Below are 13,576 nucleotides of genomic sequence, written 5' to 3'. Positions count from 1 at the left end.
GATCATTACTTACCTATAATTTGATCAGGTAGGAAGTTAGAACTTCTTGTGACCTAGTATTCATGACTGTCACCTAGAGGAACAAGTAGGTTAACACAAGAATCTGGTGAGATAAACAAAGTTTCATGAGGATTTTTGTAGCTAGAAAGGGATAAGATGAATCTAAAAAACTTTGTGTCATCACGAGCATGCAACAATATGATAATTTTCATTCTTTTTATAACTTAACCATATGCTAAGGAGAATCATTCATCCCTGATTGTCAACTATCATATAGAATTCATAGGAAAACATAAAGAAAACACTATACCGGTGTCACAGGAGCCCGAGCCTCATCACTTTTGAAGGACTTATGGCTCTTACCTGCCATTTTCGTCCCATACCATTTCTGTCATCTGCCGTTTTTGTCACCTAACATTTTTGTTTACTATATTTTTAGGACTGTTAGAGTTTCATGTTTGCTTTTATCAAACAAGAATCAATGGTTTAGTAAACTAGAACTTCCTCTATTAGAATTCTTTTGACAATTTTCTCTTACGATCGATACACTAACCCAAAAATCTTATAATACTTGACACGTATACTTGCGTCTTGGTCACTTACCTCAGTAATCAGGTTACACGAGTTGTGAACCAAGTAGGTTGTAGTTAGTCACATAAGTCGTAGTGGTGAGCTGTGATGATATCAGTAGGTGGCATGGGTTGGAATTAGGAGCTGCATGAGCTATGAGCCACATAGTTTGTTGTTTGTCACATACGTCGTAATGATGAGCTATGATGACGTTCATAATCTATAAAGGCTAGAGTCATGAGCTGCACAAGCTTTGGATTATGTAGATCGTAATTGGTCACGTAGTGGTGAGTTGTGATGATGTCCGTAGGCAAAAAACCCACAATCAGGAGCTACATGAGCTATGAACCAAATAGGTTGTTGTTGAGCATGTAAGCCATAGTGGTGTTCTGGAAGTCTGGAGAAAATTACAAACTTGGGGGTGCACTGTTACACCCTCTTTGAGATGCATCATTGTACCGTGTGTGGGATATATTGTTACACCATTATTGGGGTGTGCTAGTGCACCTTATTCGATGCATTGTTGCACCATTTACGGGAGACATCACTGCACCATATTTGAGGTGCGTTGTTCAACATGAGGCGTTGTTACTCTGCAATGTACGTTGAGATTCCCCAATGCATGACAAGATTCCTTAAGAATGGTGACTAGCAGGCGTTGTTTAATTTGTTCGATAGTTGTAGGAGTGAGAGGTGTTCATTGGATCTACAGTGCAAAAGCGTTGTTGGACTTCAATTCCATCAACCTTTAGTCTTTGTTCTAGCTCAAAGTTTCCCCCTCGCATAAGGGGGCTAGTGCTTTATTTATAGGATATGAGAGAGATCTTTTTTATAAATAAAGAATTCAAAATACCCAATCAAACAACCCAGAGATTCTCTTAATTGAATGACATTCGGTAAATATTTTAGTCTCTTAATAATATTAGAATAGAGAGATCTTGAGCTTATTTGTCGTGTCAAAACGCTTGATTTGGCTATAAATTCATTAAAATTGAATTCTGTTTGATCTTCCAATTATGCATTAAAAATTCCCAAAAAAATAGTTTAACATCTTCCTCCATGCTTGATTTGAGTCGGATTAGGCCAAATTTGGTGTCGTTGAGTCCATCTTATCTAGCAAATGAATTCGACCATAAGTTTATTGAAATGAAAGTTCTAGATAATTTTTAATTAAATTTTGAATGTCTCCTGCTCAAAAAATGCCTTGAGGTTCGTGTTGCGTCTCCAGATTTGTGTCGCATGACTGAAATTTATTTATAGAGTATCAAACCCCAACTACTTTTAAGCCAAAAAAGATTTTATCCTGCTTTTTTATTCAAATAGATTACATGCTCTCATGATAGCCGCATACTCATAAAAATTTACGTGATCATACTCATTCCTCCACTTTATTCTTTGACATGCAAGAAGCTCAAAATGAGATGGTCATCAAAGACACTCAATCTTCCTCTCCCATTCCTCTGCATCTCTCAACAAGAAGCAAGCCAAGAAGAAGAGGCATCCGATAAATCAGATAAAAGCCAATTATCCAAATAATCATCATCCCTAAATGCATCAAAACTCCCATTATCCAAAAACCCTCCAACCTCCCCACCACTCCCAAGCCTTTCATCCTCCCAAACCCAAGGCAACACTTCCCTAATCGCCTCCCCTTCCTCCTCCCATAACCTTAAAGCTATCTCCTCCAATTCCCAATCAACCAACTTCTCGATCTCATCAAGCGAAGCACCCCCATCCTCACTTGCAAGCACCTCAACCACCACCCCATTGCTCCCTTCTTTTCCTCTCCCTTCCTCTTCCTCATTGTTGTCTCCATCGCCCAATAAAATCTCTATTGATGGCAAGTCTTCCAAGATAACCATACTCTGTCTTTCCTCGCCCTTTTCCCTGCTTGCAATCTCAGCCTCTGCTTTCCTCTTCTTCGCCAACTTGCTCGGCCTGCCTCCCTTCCGCTTTCGAACCTTGCCGGCTGAGCAGTTTTCATCGTCTTTGATTTGCAGGCCTTCCACTTTCTTGCTCAGATGCGAGTTCCAGTAGTTCTTTATCTCGTTGTCAGTTCTTCCCGGGAGATGACCTGCAATCACTGACCACCTGAAAAATAAACAATGGCGGGCCGGGTTATGTCTCTAATTCTAAGCAATAACAAAAATTTCCTAACAAAACTTTAAGGAAGTTTAATCATATATATATATATATATATATATATATACAGATATACCAATCTATAAGTGGTCCTGAATGAAACTAAAATGGACCATTTTTGGGCTTTACCAAATGCCATTCACACATGGTAAAAACGCATTTAACACGATCTGGATTTAGAAGAGCGGGTTCTAATGATTGAGCAAATTTAACGTAAAATTATTACACGGGAAAATTTACATATAAGAGTGTAAACAAATAGGACATTAGCTAAAATTATGTTCTTGTTTATATTAACAGTTGTTCGAAATTAGCTCGTGTTCGATTTAAGCTCGTGAGATCAACTCAAATTTGATCGTCTGTTTGCTCGATTTTAGCACGAATGAAATCCACTACTCTCAAACACAAGTTTCCATACGAACTATATGAGCTTCACTGTTTTAAAATTATTTTAAGAATGCAAGAAAATTTTCTAGAAATTATGGGACTAAAAAATGTGCGTTTTTAAATCTTTTGATCGCTGCTTTCCCTTCCAAGTTCCCAATCTCATATACACACATATCATTAATATTAAAATGATATGAATAAATTTAATTTTTAATTATTTCATGCCAAAAAGAGCCGAGCACAAATGAATAAATTTTGCATTGTGTTATGCCCATTTCTAAACTAGTATAAAGTAATTATTCTTGTTGGCCATTGAACCAAACCTATGTACAATGCTTCTTTCTCTAACGCAGTGCCGGTCTATCACGTGATGTACTGTGCTACTACTTTCAATTATATTTCCTCGTGCTATCAATGGACCATGTGATATTGAAATACTATTTTCTTTAATTTTTCTGAAAACAAAAAAACACTCGGATCAATAAAAGTGTTTCCTCTTTACCTGTGAAACTACTCAAATGCAATTTTTAAAATTTTTTTTAGTGCATATTTACTAAGAAGTGCATAATTATTGATAAGAAAAGCAGTTATAATTAAATAATAACAACAATGATTAGAATTCGTGTTAAAAATAATAATCAATTTTGTAACCAATAGCAACTCGAAGAAATATTATATCAGGACTCCGCACGTAGAGTTAGTCCTATGAAATTACGCTGTAGAGCTGATCGTCCCGATAACACAAGAGAATATTCCCCTCGTGTTATTCAGGTGTTATTTTGTGTTATTCAAGTGTTATTGTGTGATATTTAGGTGTTATTATGTGTTATTCAAGTATTATTGATGTGTTATTGTGTTATTATAATATCAGTAATATTCCCAGAATACAATGACACCTGAATAACACGATGTTTCCTTGTGTTACCGGGCCGATCACCTTCACGGTTACATGCGGAGTCCTCATGTAATATTTTTTCTAACAATTGAGACATAAAAGTCAAAGAAATAAGGCATAGATTTGATGCCTTCTGCATAATACTTCTGTTTTTTTTTCCAGTTTTGAGTAGGAGAGCAGACTTTCCGTTTTTAACAATTTCAACGAATTTAATCCAGAAAAAGCGTTTTTCAATTGGTATGCATATGGTCTCAAGCATGTTTAACTGACTAATTAGATATCATTAAAGTTCAACTTCAAAAAAATATATATATATAATATATGTCAAAACATCGTTGGGCGAGAACAGCTCATTCGATTATGAGATGTGACCGTTCCGGATCTAAAGCATTATTATAACTTGAAACATATAAAAATGTATTAAAAACTACATTTTAAATATATGGAATATGGAGTTACTGAATATTATTACCTGTTGCCCAAGTTAGCTCTAAGCTGGATTATCATGTCCTCCTCTTCTTTAGAAATGTTCCCTCTCTTCAAATCTTCTCTCAGATAGTTAATCCACCTCAGCCTGCAGCTCTTCCCACATCTCAACAAGCCTAACAAGACACATCCCAACACAAGATCATGCAAAGCTAAGTTAAAGATTATGTACAACATAACGAAATATTATGAACATTTTGTGAGAAATGAGTAGTACCAGCTTTCTTAGGCAAGGATCTCCAAGAGCCTTCTCCATTGGTTTTAATGTAATTGACAAGGAGCTGATCCTCCTCTGTGGTCCATCTTCCTTTCTTCAAACCCACCTTCTCACAGCAAGGAGCCCTTCCCATTCTCTATATATATCTCTCTCTCTTCCTCTCTGTAGTTTTCTGCGAAGGCTCTTCTTTTTTCTTTCCTAGGAAGAAGAAAAGAGGAATGGATGGACTTCGTTGATCTAATTCTCTCCTTCTTCCTGCTTCAAGCCACTGTGCGACCTCCAATGCCTGCTATATAGTAAATTCCGGATATATTATTATACTTGTAATTATAAATAAGGAATGGAGAAAAATGGCATTCCAATTTATATATATATATATATATATACAAAGGGTTAATATTATAAAAGTTATACAAAAGAAATTCTAAGCGCGGTCCATCTACGGTGCACAGTTTTCCAAACAACTTTTAGGAGGCAGTGTATCATTGATGATCAGCGTTGGGATCACAGGCACGTGATACACGTTGGGATGCATCCTTTTGATGCTTCTTTTTTTATATACCTGTAAATTTATAAAAATAAGAAACTTTACTGATTGTGAATCTTGTGATGGAGTTGAAAATATATATATAATATGAGTCGTCTGAACGGGGAAAATGACGAACTGCGTTTTATCTTTTACATTTATTCGGAAATTCAGTAGAAGTTTGCGAAAAGAAAATACACGAAACGTTTTCTTTTAAGAGTCCGTTCGGGGTAACATCAATTTATCCAGTTTATCAGGATAAATAATTTATCTTGATAATCAATTGATAAACTGATTAATTATTTGATTTGTGCGTTTCGAAAACAGTTGATTCTGAATAAATGATCATTCCATTTATGTTCTGGATAAACTGTTTAATTGTTTGGTTTGTGCTTTTGGAAAATAACTCATCTGAAACTTTTTGTAAATAAAAGACCATTCACACATTAATTTTGATAAAATTATTTTTAAATTATGTGTAATATAAATTATAATCAATATCTTACATTTTACACTAATTTTAAAATAAATTAATTTAAATTTTAGAAGAAAGTAAACTCAAATAGAAGAATATATGCATGAGGAGCTAAAGAAACTTAAAGTAGCAAGTGAATCCCTTTAGCTCTATTTATGAACAAAATTCTTTAGATTAGCAAGAACATTAACTCCAATCTATAAATAAAATAGCTCTATTCAATATCCAAAAAGTAGCAAGTGGCTCTCAAATACCAATTCCTCCTGGATAATCGGTTGATTCACAATTAAATTGTTCTTAAAAAAAAAAATTGAACTTAAAATAAGGAACCAACAACTCTTGCAACATTTCAAAATTAAAATTGGATGGAAAGCCTTGAATAGGAAACAAGGCATAAACGAATTGTACGACATTTAAAAATCTATTCCAATGCCTCAAGAAGAATGGATGAAAAGCTTTGAATTGTAACATGGCACCTACAACTATTGCGGCATTGCAAAATCTATTCCAGTGTTTCCGATTATTGGATGGAAAGCTTTAAACCAGAAACAAAGCACGAAAAATCATTGCGGTATTTCCTAATCTATTCCCTAGAAACATTGAAGGTCAGGATAGGGGTTAAAACATTGGAGCTCAGCATGAATGCTTTGAACCGGAAACAAGAGGAGGTAGGGCACAATACTTACCTTGGTCGGAGTGGTGCAGAAGGATGAGAAAAGTGGGAGTTTCGGTGGTCTCTGTAACGAGCGACCCGGCGTGGCCACTTCGGTGGGGCGGCACAGGAGAGAAGGGAGCGCGAGAGATCCGTGCGAGAGGAGGAGGCAGAGGAGCAGGCGAGCGGTGTCGAGAGATCCCCTTCGTTGCCACTTCGGTTTTTCGTCACAGGAGAGAAGGGATCGCGAGAGATTCGTGCGAGAGGAGGAGGCAGAGGAGGAGGCGAGCAGTGTCAAGAGATCCTTGTTAAAAAGGGCGAGAGTTGACTTTCACTCAAATGAAACACGGATCGCGGGGCCCTACCTGCGATCCGTATCTAAGGTAAAATTGTCAAAGGCTTATTTAAAAATGCCGGTTAAACATGTTTTTCAAACAGCAAGTGGCGTTTTCAAAACGTCATCGCTGTGAATAAGCTCCCCTATAGAATATTTTATTGGTACCAAAAAAAAAATCTTCTCATTTAAAATTTTAAAAATATAGTTAATATTTTTTATTTGAAAATATTAATTTATGCATTAAAGTTGTAAGAATTATAATGTAGGTATTAGATATTTTGAAATATGGGCAATTTTATGATATGCATGCAAATGAATGATAAAAATTAAATAAGAAAAATCTTAATAAACCCTTTTGTTTATTGCTACAATGGTATAGAGCTATCAAGGCTATCAATATAATAATATTTTAAGATGTTAAATATGATGATATTCATCTGATATTTGATAAAGCTAACGTGATATTCATCAACTTAATATTGTAAGGAAACAGAAAAGGGTTTATCATACACATACTTAAAAAAGATGGGAAAAGACAGTATTACCAACTGCCTCTGCAAATGCTGCAGTTCTCTCAAAAGTGCACTCTATTCTCAAAACATCTTTGTGTTGCATCTCATCCCTTCATTTGGAAGCAATATTGTTAACTGCTCTATACGTGTTACATCTTATTACATCAATTTCTCCCCTCTACAGTGAGTAGAAACCCAAGCATTGTAGCTATTCGAAGGTAATCGAACGAAGAGTTCTCCGTTAACAGTTTCCACTACTTTATATTTTTCATAAATTAATGAGGTGTCAGAGCTTCTAGTTATATGACATTTATCTTTTTTGTTTTTTTTTCATCAATAATTTCTCTCGGTATGAATGCGTCTGCAACTTCAAAAAATAGACTTCATTCCTCTCCTCTTGATGCATCATGAACTAATTTTACCGATTGGCATGAATCTCGAGGCATTTGGTACGAATCATGAGGAAATTTTCAAGCAGGAAATTTTTTCATTAAAATTAAAAATCATCCAGGCCTACGGTTTTAGCACTTGTAGTTAAATTGTTCCGCTCGATGAAGCAGACCCAATGATACCGAAATTGATCCAATTCAAGTCAAATGAAGCACGCATCAAGCCGTTAAAATACTTTTGAGGGTTTGGGAGATTGATAGGAGGTCAAATGAACTCCAAATTTGACATGCTTATGGCCAATTTGAGCTGTATCGCTCAATTAGAAGTTATTGGAGCATAAAAAATTATCTTATAATCAAGGGTAATCAAAGTGAGCCTTTTGATCGGGCGTTTATGGTGTTTGTTGGCCAAAGGATGAAAATACCCCTCCTTCATGACTTATAAATATACCCATTTTTTCACTTGGAGAGGAGAAGAAGAAAGGAGCAGAAAGAGCACATTTATTGTGTTATTTTGGAGTGAGGACCCGACAATAACTTCTAACTTTCGTAGTTGAGGACCGCCACTCTTTGGTTGTCGTCGACCATAGTCAGGGGCCCCTACTCGCCGTTTCTGGTAGACCTTGTGAGGTAATGATGTATCGCGGAGAGTAACGATGCACCTTACACATTAATGAAGCCTCCAACAGAATAACAACACATTGTGTAATAGCAAAGTATTCTATTCAATGAAAAAGTTTCCTGCATATTGAGTAACACATTATTCTAAAAATGATTCAATTATATACTTTTGAATATGGTGTATCAAAGACTAGATAATAACTTTCACCAACAACTGTTTTCGATCATTATAGAATGAATCTTTCTAAATAGAAAGAGTTTCTCCTAAGGGATAAACATCATTTCTCAGCTCAGCTTGGTTCTAAAAAATCTCAACTCAGCTTAGCGGTGATAGTCCTTCAACACCCAATTCCAAAAGGGTATATGCTTTCAAGCATTTATGCTTAAGTTATAACTTCTTATTCATATTTATATGTTGATCACCTAAGAGCTATAATGTACATACAATGAGCTTCTGATGCTCTTCTTTGTCAAGCTTTTCAAGCAACCTTTAAAAGCCAAGCACACACTTAGTTTCACTCACTTCCAGGAGGGAGCATTCATACATCTTATGAGTACACTAGTATGTTTACAGAGCAATTTTTCGTAAATTGAAGGATTGTTAAAGAACTCATCTTCGAGATTCTTCGAAGTGAGGGAGAGTCACCGAAGGATTATTTTCTACAATTCTACATTGAAGCTCATTAAATTTTGAGAATAGATTCAAAGTTACTAAGACGTATATTTTTAAGAGGACTAGGCCATAATCGTGTCTACTCATGTATGATGCAGAAGATAGTGCATTCATATGTCGATCTTATTCATCATGTTGAGAGACAAAGTGTTACCAACAAAGCTATTAAAATATATATAAAGTAATTTGAGCCGCAGTAAGGGAAACATAAGAAGAATACCATAGACACTTTGCAGGCATCTCAGCAGAATAAGTTTGAGTTGTGGAAAAACTCTAGTTCTCCTCCTTGACTGTAGAGATGTTAAACTTAACCTCGGAAGGAATATACACCACTCAACTCTTCACATGTCAACATTCTGATGATGATTCATGACAAAGAAACCACTAAACTCTTCACATGCTAACATTCTAATGATGATTCTTCACAAAGGAACTCTTAAGTGGCCACCTCTATTGAATCCAAATATAGGGAACCAAGAACAATATTGTCATTTCCATCAAATTCATTGTCACAATAATATAACATATTTTTAACTCAAGGAGGATATCAAAAGGTTGATATGAAAAAAATAGTACTTTGGCCAATTCATTCAAAGTAAGCAATAGATTGTTGGTGAAATTGCAACAATAGCTAGCCGATCATTATTTGTCAAATGATTTTTTCATGTTTCCTACGATAAGCATTCATCGAAGAAATCCCATGTTAGTCATTTCATCATATTTAATGAACCAGATCTTAAGGGGTTTAAAGGCCCTTATTAAATTTCTTTTGTTATAAGCAATTAGATCAATGATCCTTTTTATATTTTAATTTGTTTGTAGGATTATTGAAGAGACAAATCGAAAGAAAGATTTAGTTCGAGAATATCAATGTAGGATGAAAATTTTGATCTCAAACTTAGGGTTGAAATTATAGAAGATTGATTGTTGTGTAAACCGATACATGCTATTTATAAATCTAATGTAGCATATAATAAGTATATGTTCTGTCATACTTATACATTAAAACCATAGAATAAAAAAGTAAAAGGCTGAAGGAAGTTTCATACAAGAATCTCTTCTATCTACCACCTATTTCTTGTCCTTAAAGACTATTTGTTTCTATGTGTACTGCTCCACATATACAAAATTTTGTAGATAATCAAAGGAAATCAATTTAGTGAGTCATCCTGCAGATGGAGATGCATAAAAATATTTTTATTTCACATAACCTGAGTTTGTTGCAGGGATAGGTAACATTATGCTTGGTTTATGCTTTGATGGCTTCTCACGTATAGTTAGACTAACTCGGCCTACTCTTGTTGACCAATGATGATTACGCCATATAATCTTTCACCTGAGATGTATGAAAATACCATTCTTCTTCCAAACATTTATTATAACAAATCCTAGTAGCTCAAAAGAAAGGATTGATATACATTTGCAGAAATTCATAGAAGAGCTACAAATTCTATAGGCAAAGAGCTATCATGACATATGATGTTTCCATAAAAGATAATTTTTTAATGAGAGCAACAATAATATGGCCAATATTTGATTTTTTTTGTGTATGGAATGCTATATGGGTGGAGCACTAGAGGAAAGTTAGCCTCTCCATATTGCATGAATTCATCTAAAGTATTTACACTTCAGCATGACAAATGGGTTAAGTGTCATCATATGTTTCTAAATGGTGAATATCTCCTTCGGTGAAATAAAAATGCATTTAGAAGAAATAAAAGTTGAGCATTCAGCACCACATCAATAAGTAATTGAGGATGGTTTATTTCATATTGTAAATGACACTCCAAAAATTATTCATGAAGGCACAAATATAAAGAATAAAGCTCGATGAAAAGGCTCAATATGAGTGACATATTTATTGCTAGAGACTATGAATTTTTGCTCATACTTTTTTGGGCATGAAAGCTCACAAAAGAGCCACTAACTATGGTGCCTCCCTAACCACTTCCTATTTTTTAATAGTCAGGCGAAGCATCAAGGAGGTGCATATCACATTATCTTAGTGATCAACAACTTTCAATAGCAACTCCTGATGTTCTTCTCAATAGTAATAAAGTTCAACTTTAAATTGAGTAAGATATTTTTAATTATTAGTTGTTCATCCTTTCTCAATAAAATTTTTTGATCGCCTAATTCATAAATTTTCTAATCTGTGAATAGATTACTCATAGATTCATTAAATTCAATTGAAAATGTTATCATAAGTCAGAAGACAAAGAATAATTTTCTCTAATAGTTTACAACACACATAAGTTAAAAGTTGGCAAATTTGTTAGTCATCTCATGCATTTATAATTGAATAAAGGAATAAAAGATTGATGATTCATAAATATTTCTTAAAGGCCCATGTGAATCGTGAAATTTAATAAATTTATGATGTGAATGGTTACATGTTTTATACAAGATCCTAGATAGAAAAAAAAACTTATAATTTTGGTGCTTGTATTAAAGAAATGAATAAATCAGAAGAAAAATTAGATTACTATCACTTTCTCAAAGAAGTTATTGAATTAACATATTTTGACTCCCTTGGAAGAAACAAAATCATGTTTAACTGTAATTGGTTTGATCTTGTTCCTAATCATGGAACAAGGGTAAACCAACTTTATGAAATTATAGAAATAGAGGTAAATAAATGATACTCCAAATTTGATACTTTTATTCTAGCAAGATAAGTGTGTTAGGTATATTATCTTTGATATCCCATAAAGCAAGAGATAAATTTGAATAGGAAGTAGTCATAAATATTAAACTTAGAATGACTATTAATAATCAAAATATTATTGAACCCACTCGTCAAGAAATGGAAATGAGATTTATGCATTTCATTCGATCATATCCATAAAAACTAAATTTAGACAATGTTAATGGCAAGCACAAAGAAATTACTCTTAATGATAAGTATGACTATAACATTGTTTGGATGATGAAATTTTAACCACATCATTGATGCACTCAAAAAACAAGGCTAATTAAGGTGTAAGTAACTCCAAATATTATAAGATAAATACTCACATTCTATTTACTACATAGTTTTATGTTTTGAGTTTCATTAGTTTAAAGATTGCACTTTATATTTTTGTTGACATAGTTTTAATTTTCATTTACAGTAGTTTGTAGATTACACTTATGTTAACTTCATTGTTTTGTATTTTCACTTTTAGTAATTGATAGATTGCACTTTATAGTTTTACCTTTTTTTAATGTATAGTTTTGTTTTTTTCAGTTTTAGTAGTTTATAGATAAAAATTTACAAAATTGTTTTCTACTTACTATGTTGTTTTGTGTTTTCAACTTTGTAGTTTGTATATTGCACTTTACAATTTTTCCTTCTATTTACTGTGTTATTCTATGCTTTCATCTTCATTAATTTATATATTGCACTTTACATTTTTTCCTTATGGTTACAGTGTAGTTCTGTGATTTCAATTTCAGCAATTTCTAGATTGCGCTTTTTATTATTATTATCATAATTCTATTTAAACTTATATGCACTAATTAATCTTTATTTCCTTGTTGTAGATGGCTTACAGAGGAAGGAATGGTCTCTCTTCTGGCAAGGGACATGACATGATAGTATTAGAGGTAGAATGTCCTCATTAGTCGAGTTGACTTCTTTGTTGCTCTCCACCGGGGTCATAATACAACTCGACTAGTCCCAGCAGACATCCACTCCAACAAGCAGCTTCACCATAGACCTAGATGACACCCCCACTTCTAACACACCACGAACATCATTAAATATGATGATAATGTTAATTTCTTTGATGCAGGCCCATTGTACTTCTGATGAGTGAAAGCCGTTAAGCAACATTAGCAGTACCACCAGCTTGAGCCCATGGGCAGCAATGAGTTATTTTTAGATTGCGAAATTGATGATTTATGTTTTTGAGTTTAATAAAAAACTTATTATATATTTTTATTTTCAAATTTTATCCCACTATACAAGCCATTCAAGTCATTCAAGATATTTTTTGGAGCAAGTTTGATGCTTCACACTTATAATGGAAGGAGAATTAGATGGAAACTCGGGATATGTGTTTAAAGGAGTTTGGGATATATATTAAGCACAATATACTTAAGTTAAGTATATATGTTTACCAATCAAATTTTCTTAATTTTATTTTGTAGAAATACTTATCTTGGAACCTTGAGCACAAGACTTACATTTAGAGGAACTCTGAGCATAAGGGGAGTGATTGTCTTCAGGACTAGTGAGATTTTTTTTTAATTTTGGGCCACCATAAGGCTCGAAAGACTTGTATCAAAATGATCTGATATGAAATTCAAAAAATAATATGCTATCCTAAATAATAATAATATTACTCTAGAATGGATCTAATCATTCAGATAAGAAAAATATTTTGGGATTTATGGATCCACAAATCTAGGTTCTTTCCTTTTCTTATCGGTATAATATAAGCTTTATTATAATTTTGTGGTCTAGTATCCCTAAGAGGGGGCTCCCTCACATTCAACTACATCTCAAGAATTGCTTTTAGAAAACTCTAATTAAAGTTATACCTTATATCTTTCTTATTCATTAATGAATGTTTATGGGCTGATAAGGTCTGAAGACTTTGATAAAAGGGACAAGTTTTGACGTAGGTTGACTTCACTTGAGTTTCAAAAATTTTGATCCTTAGGTTTGGGCCCAAAACTTGATAATCAAAGTAATGATATAGAGCTCA

The 13,576-nt window shown here is 33.9% G+C and overlaps 1 protein-coding gene across 1 annotated transcript; it reads right to left on the bottom strand.

Annotated features, from left to right (window-relative positions):
- Positions 1 to 1,775: 1,775 nt before the first annotated feature.
- Positions 1,776 to 5,021, bottom strand: LOC110037908 (myb-related protein P-like). The gene is made up of 3 exons (XM_020742648.1): positions 4,698 to 5,021; positions 4,467 to 4,596; positions 1,776 to 2,661 (listed from the first exon to the last, which is right to left on the bottom strand). Exons 1-3 carry the CDS (start codon positions 4,828 to 4,830, stop codon positions 2,040 to 2,042), a joined length of 885 nt encoding a protein of 294 aa, XP_020598307.1. The 5' UTR covers positions 4,831 to 5,021; the 3' UTR covers positions 1,776 to 2,039.
- Positions 5,022 to 13,576: the final 8,555 nt, after the last annotated feature.

Source organism: Phalaenopsis equestris, unplaced genomic scaffold, assembly GCF_001263595.1.
Source record: "Phalaenopsis equestris unplaced genomic scaffold, ASM126359v1 Scaffold226954, whole genome shotgun sequence".
In the NCBI taxonomy this organism is placed as follows: Eukaryota; Viridiplantae; Streptophyta; class Magnoliopsida; order Asparagales; family Orchidaceae; genus Phalaenopsis; species Phalaenopsis equestris.
Note: the sequence above shows the minus strand (reverse complement) of the source record. Positions and strands in the feature narration are given on the sequence as shown.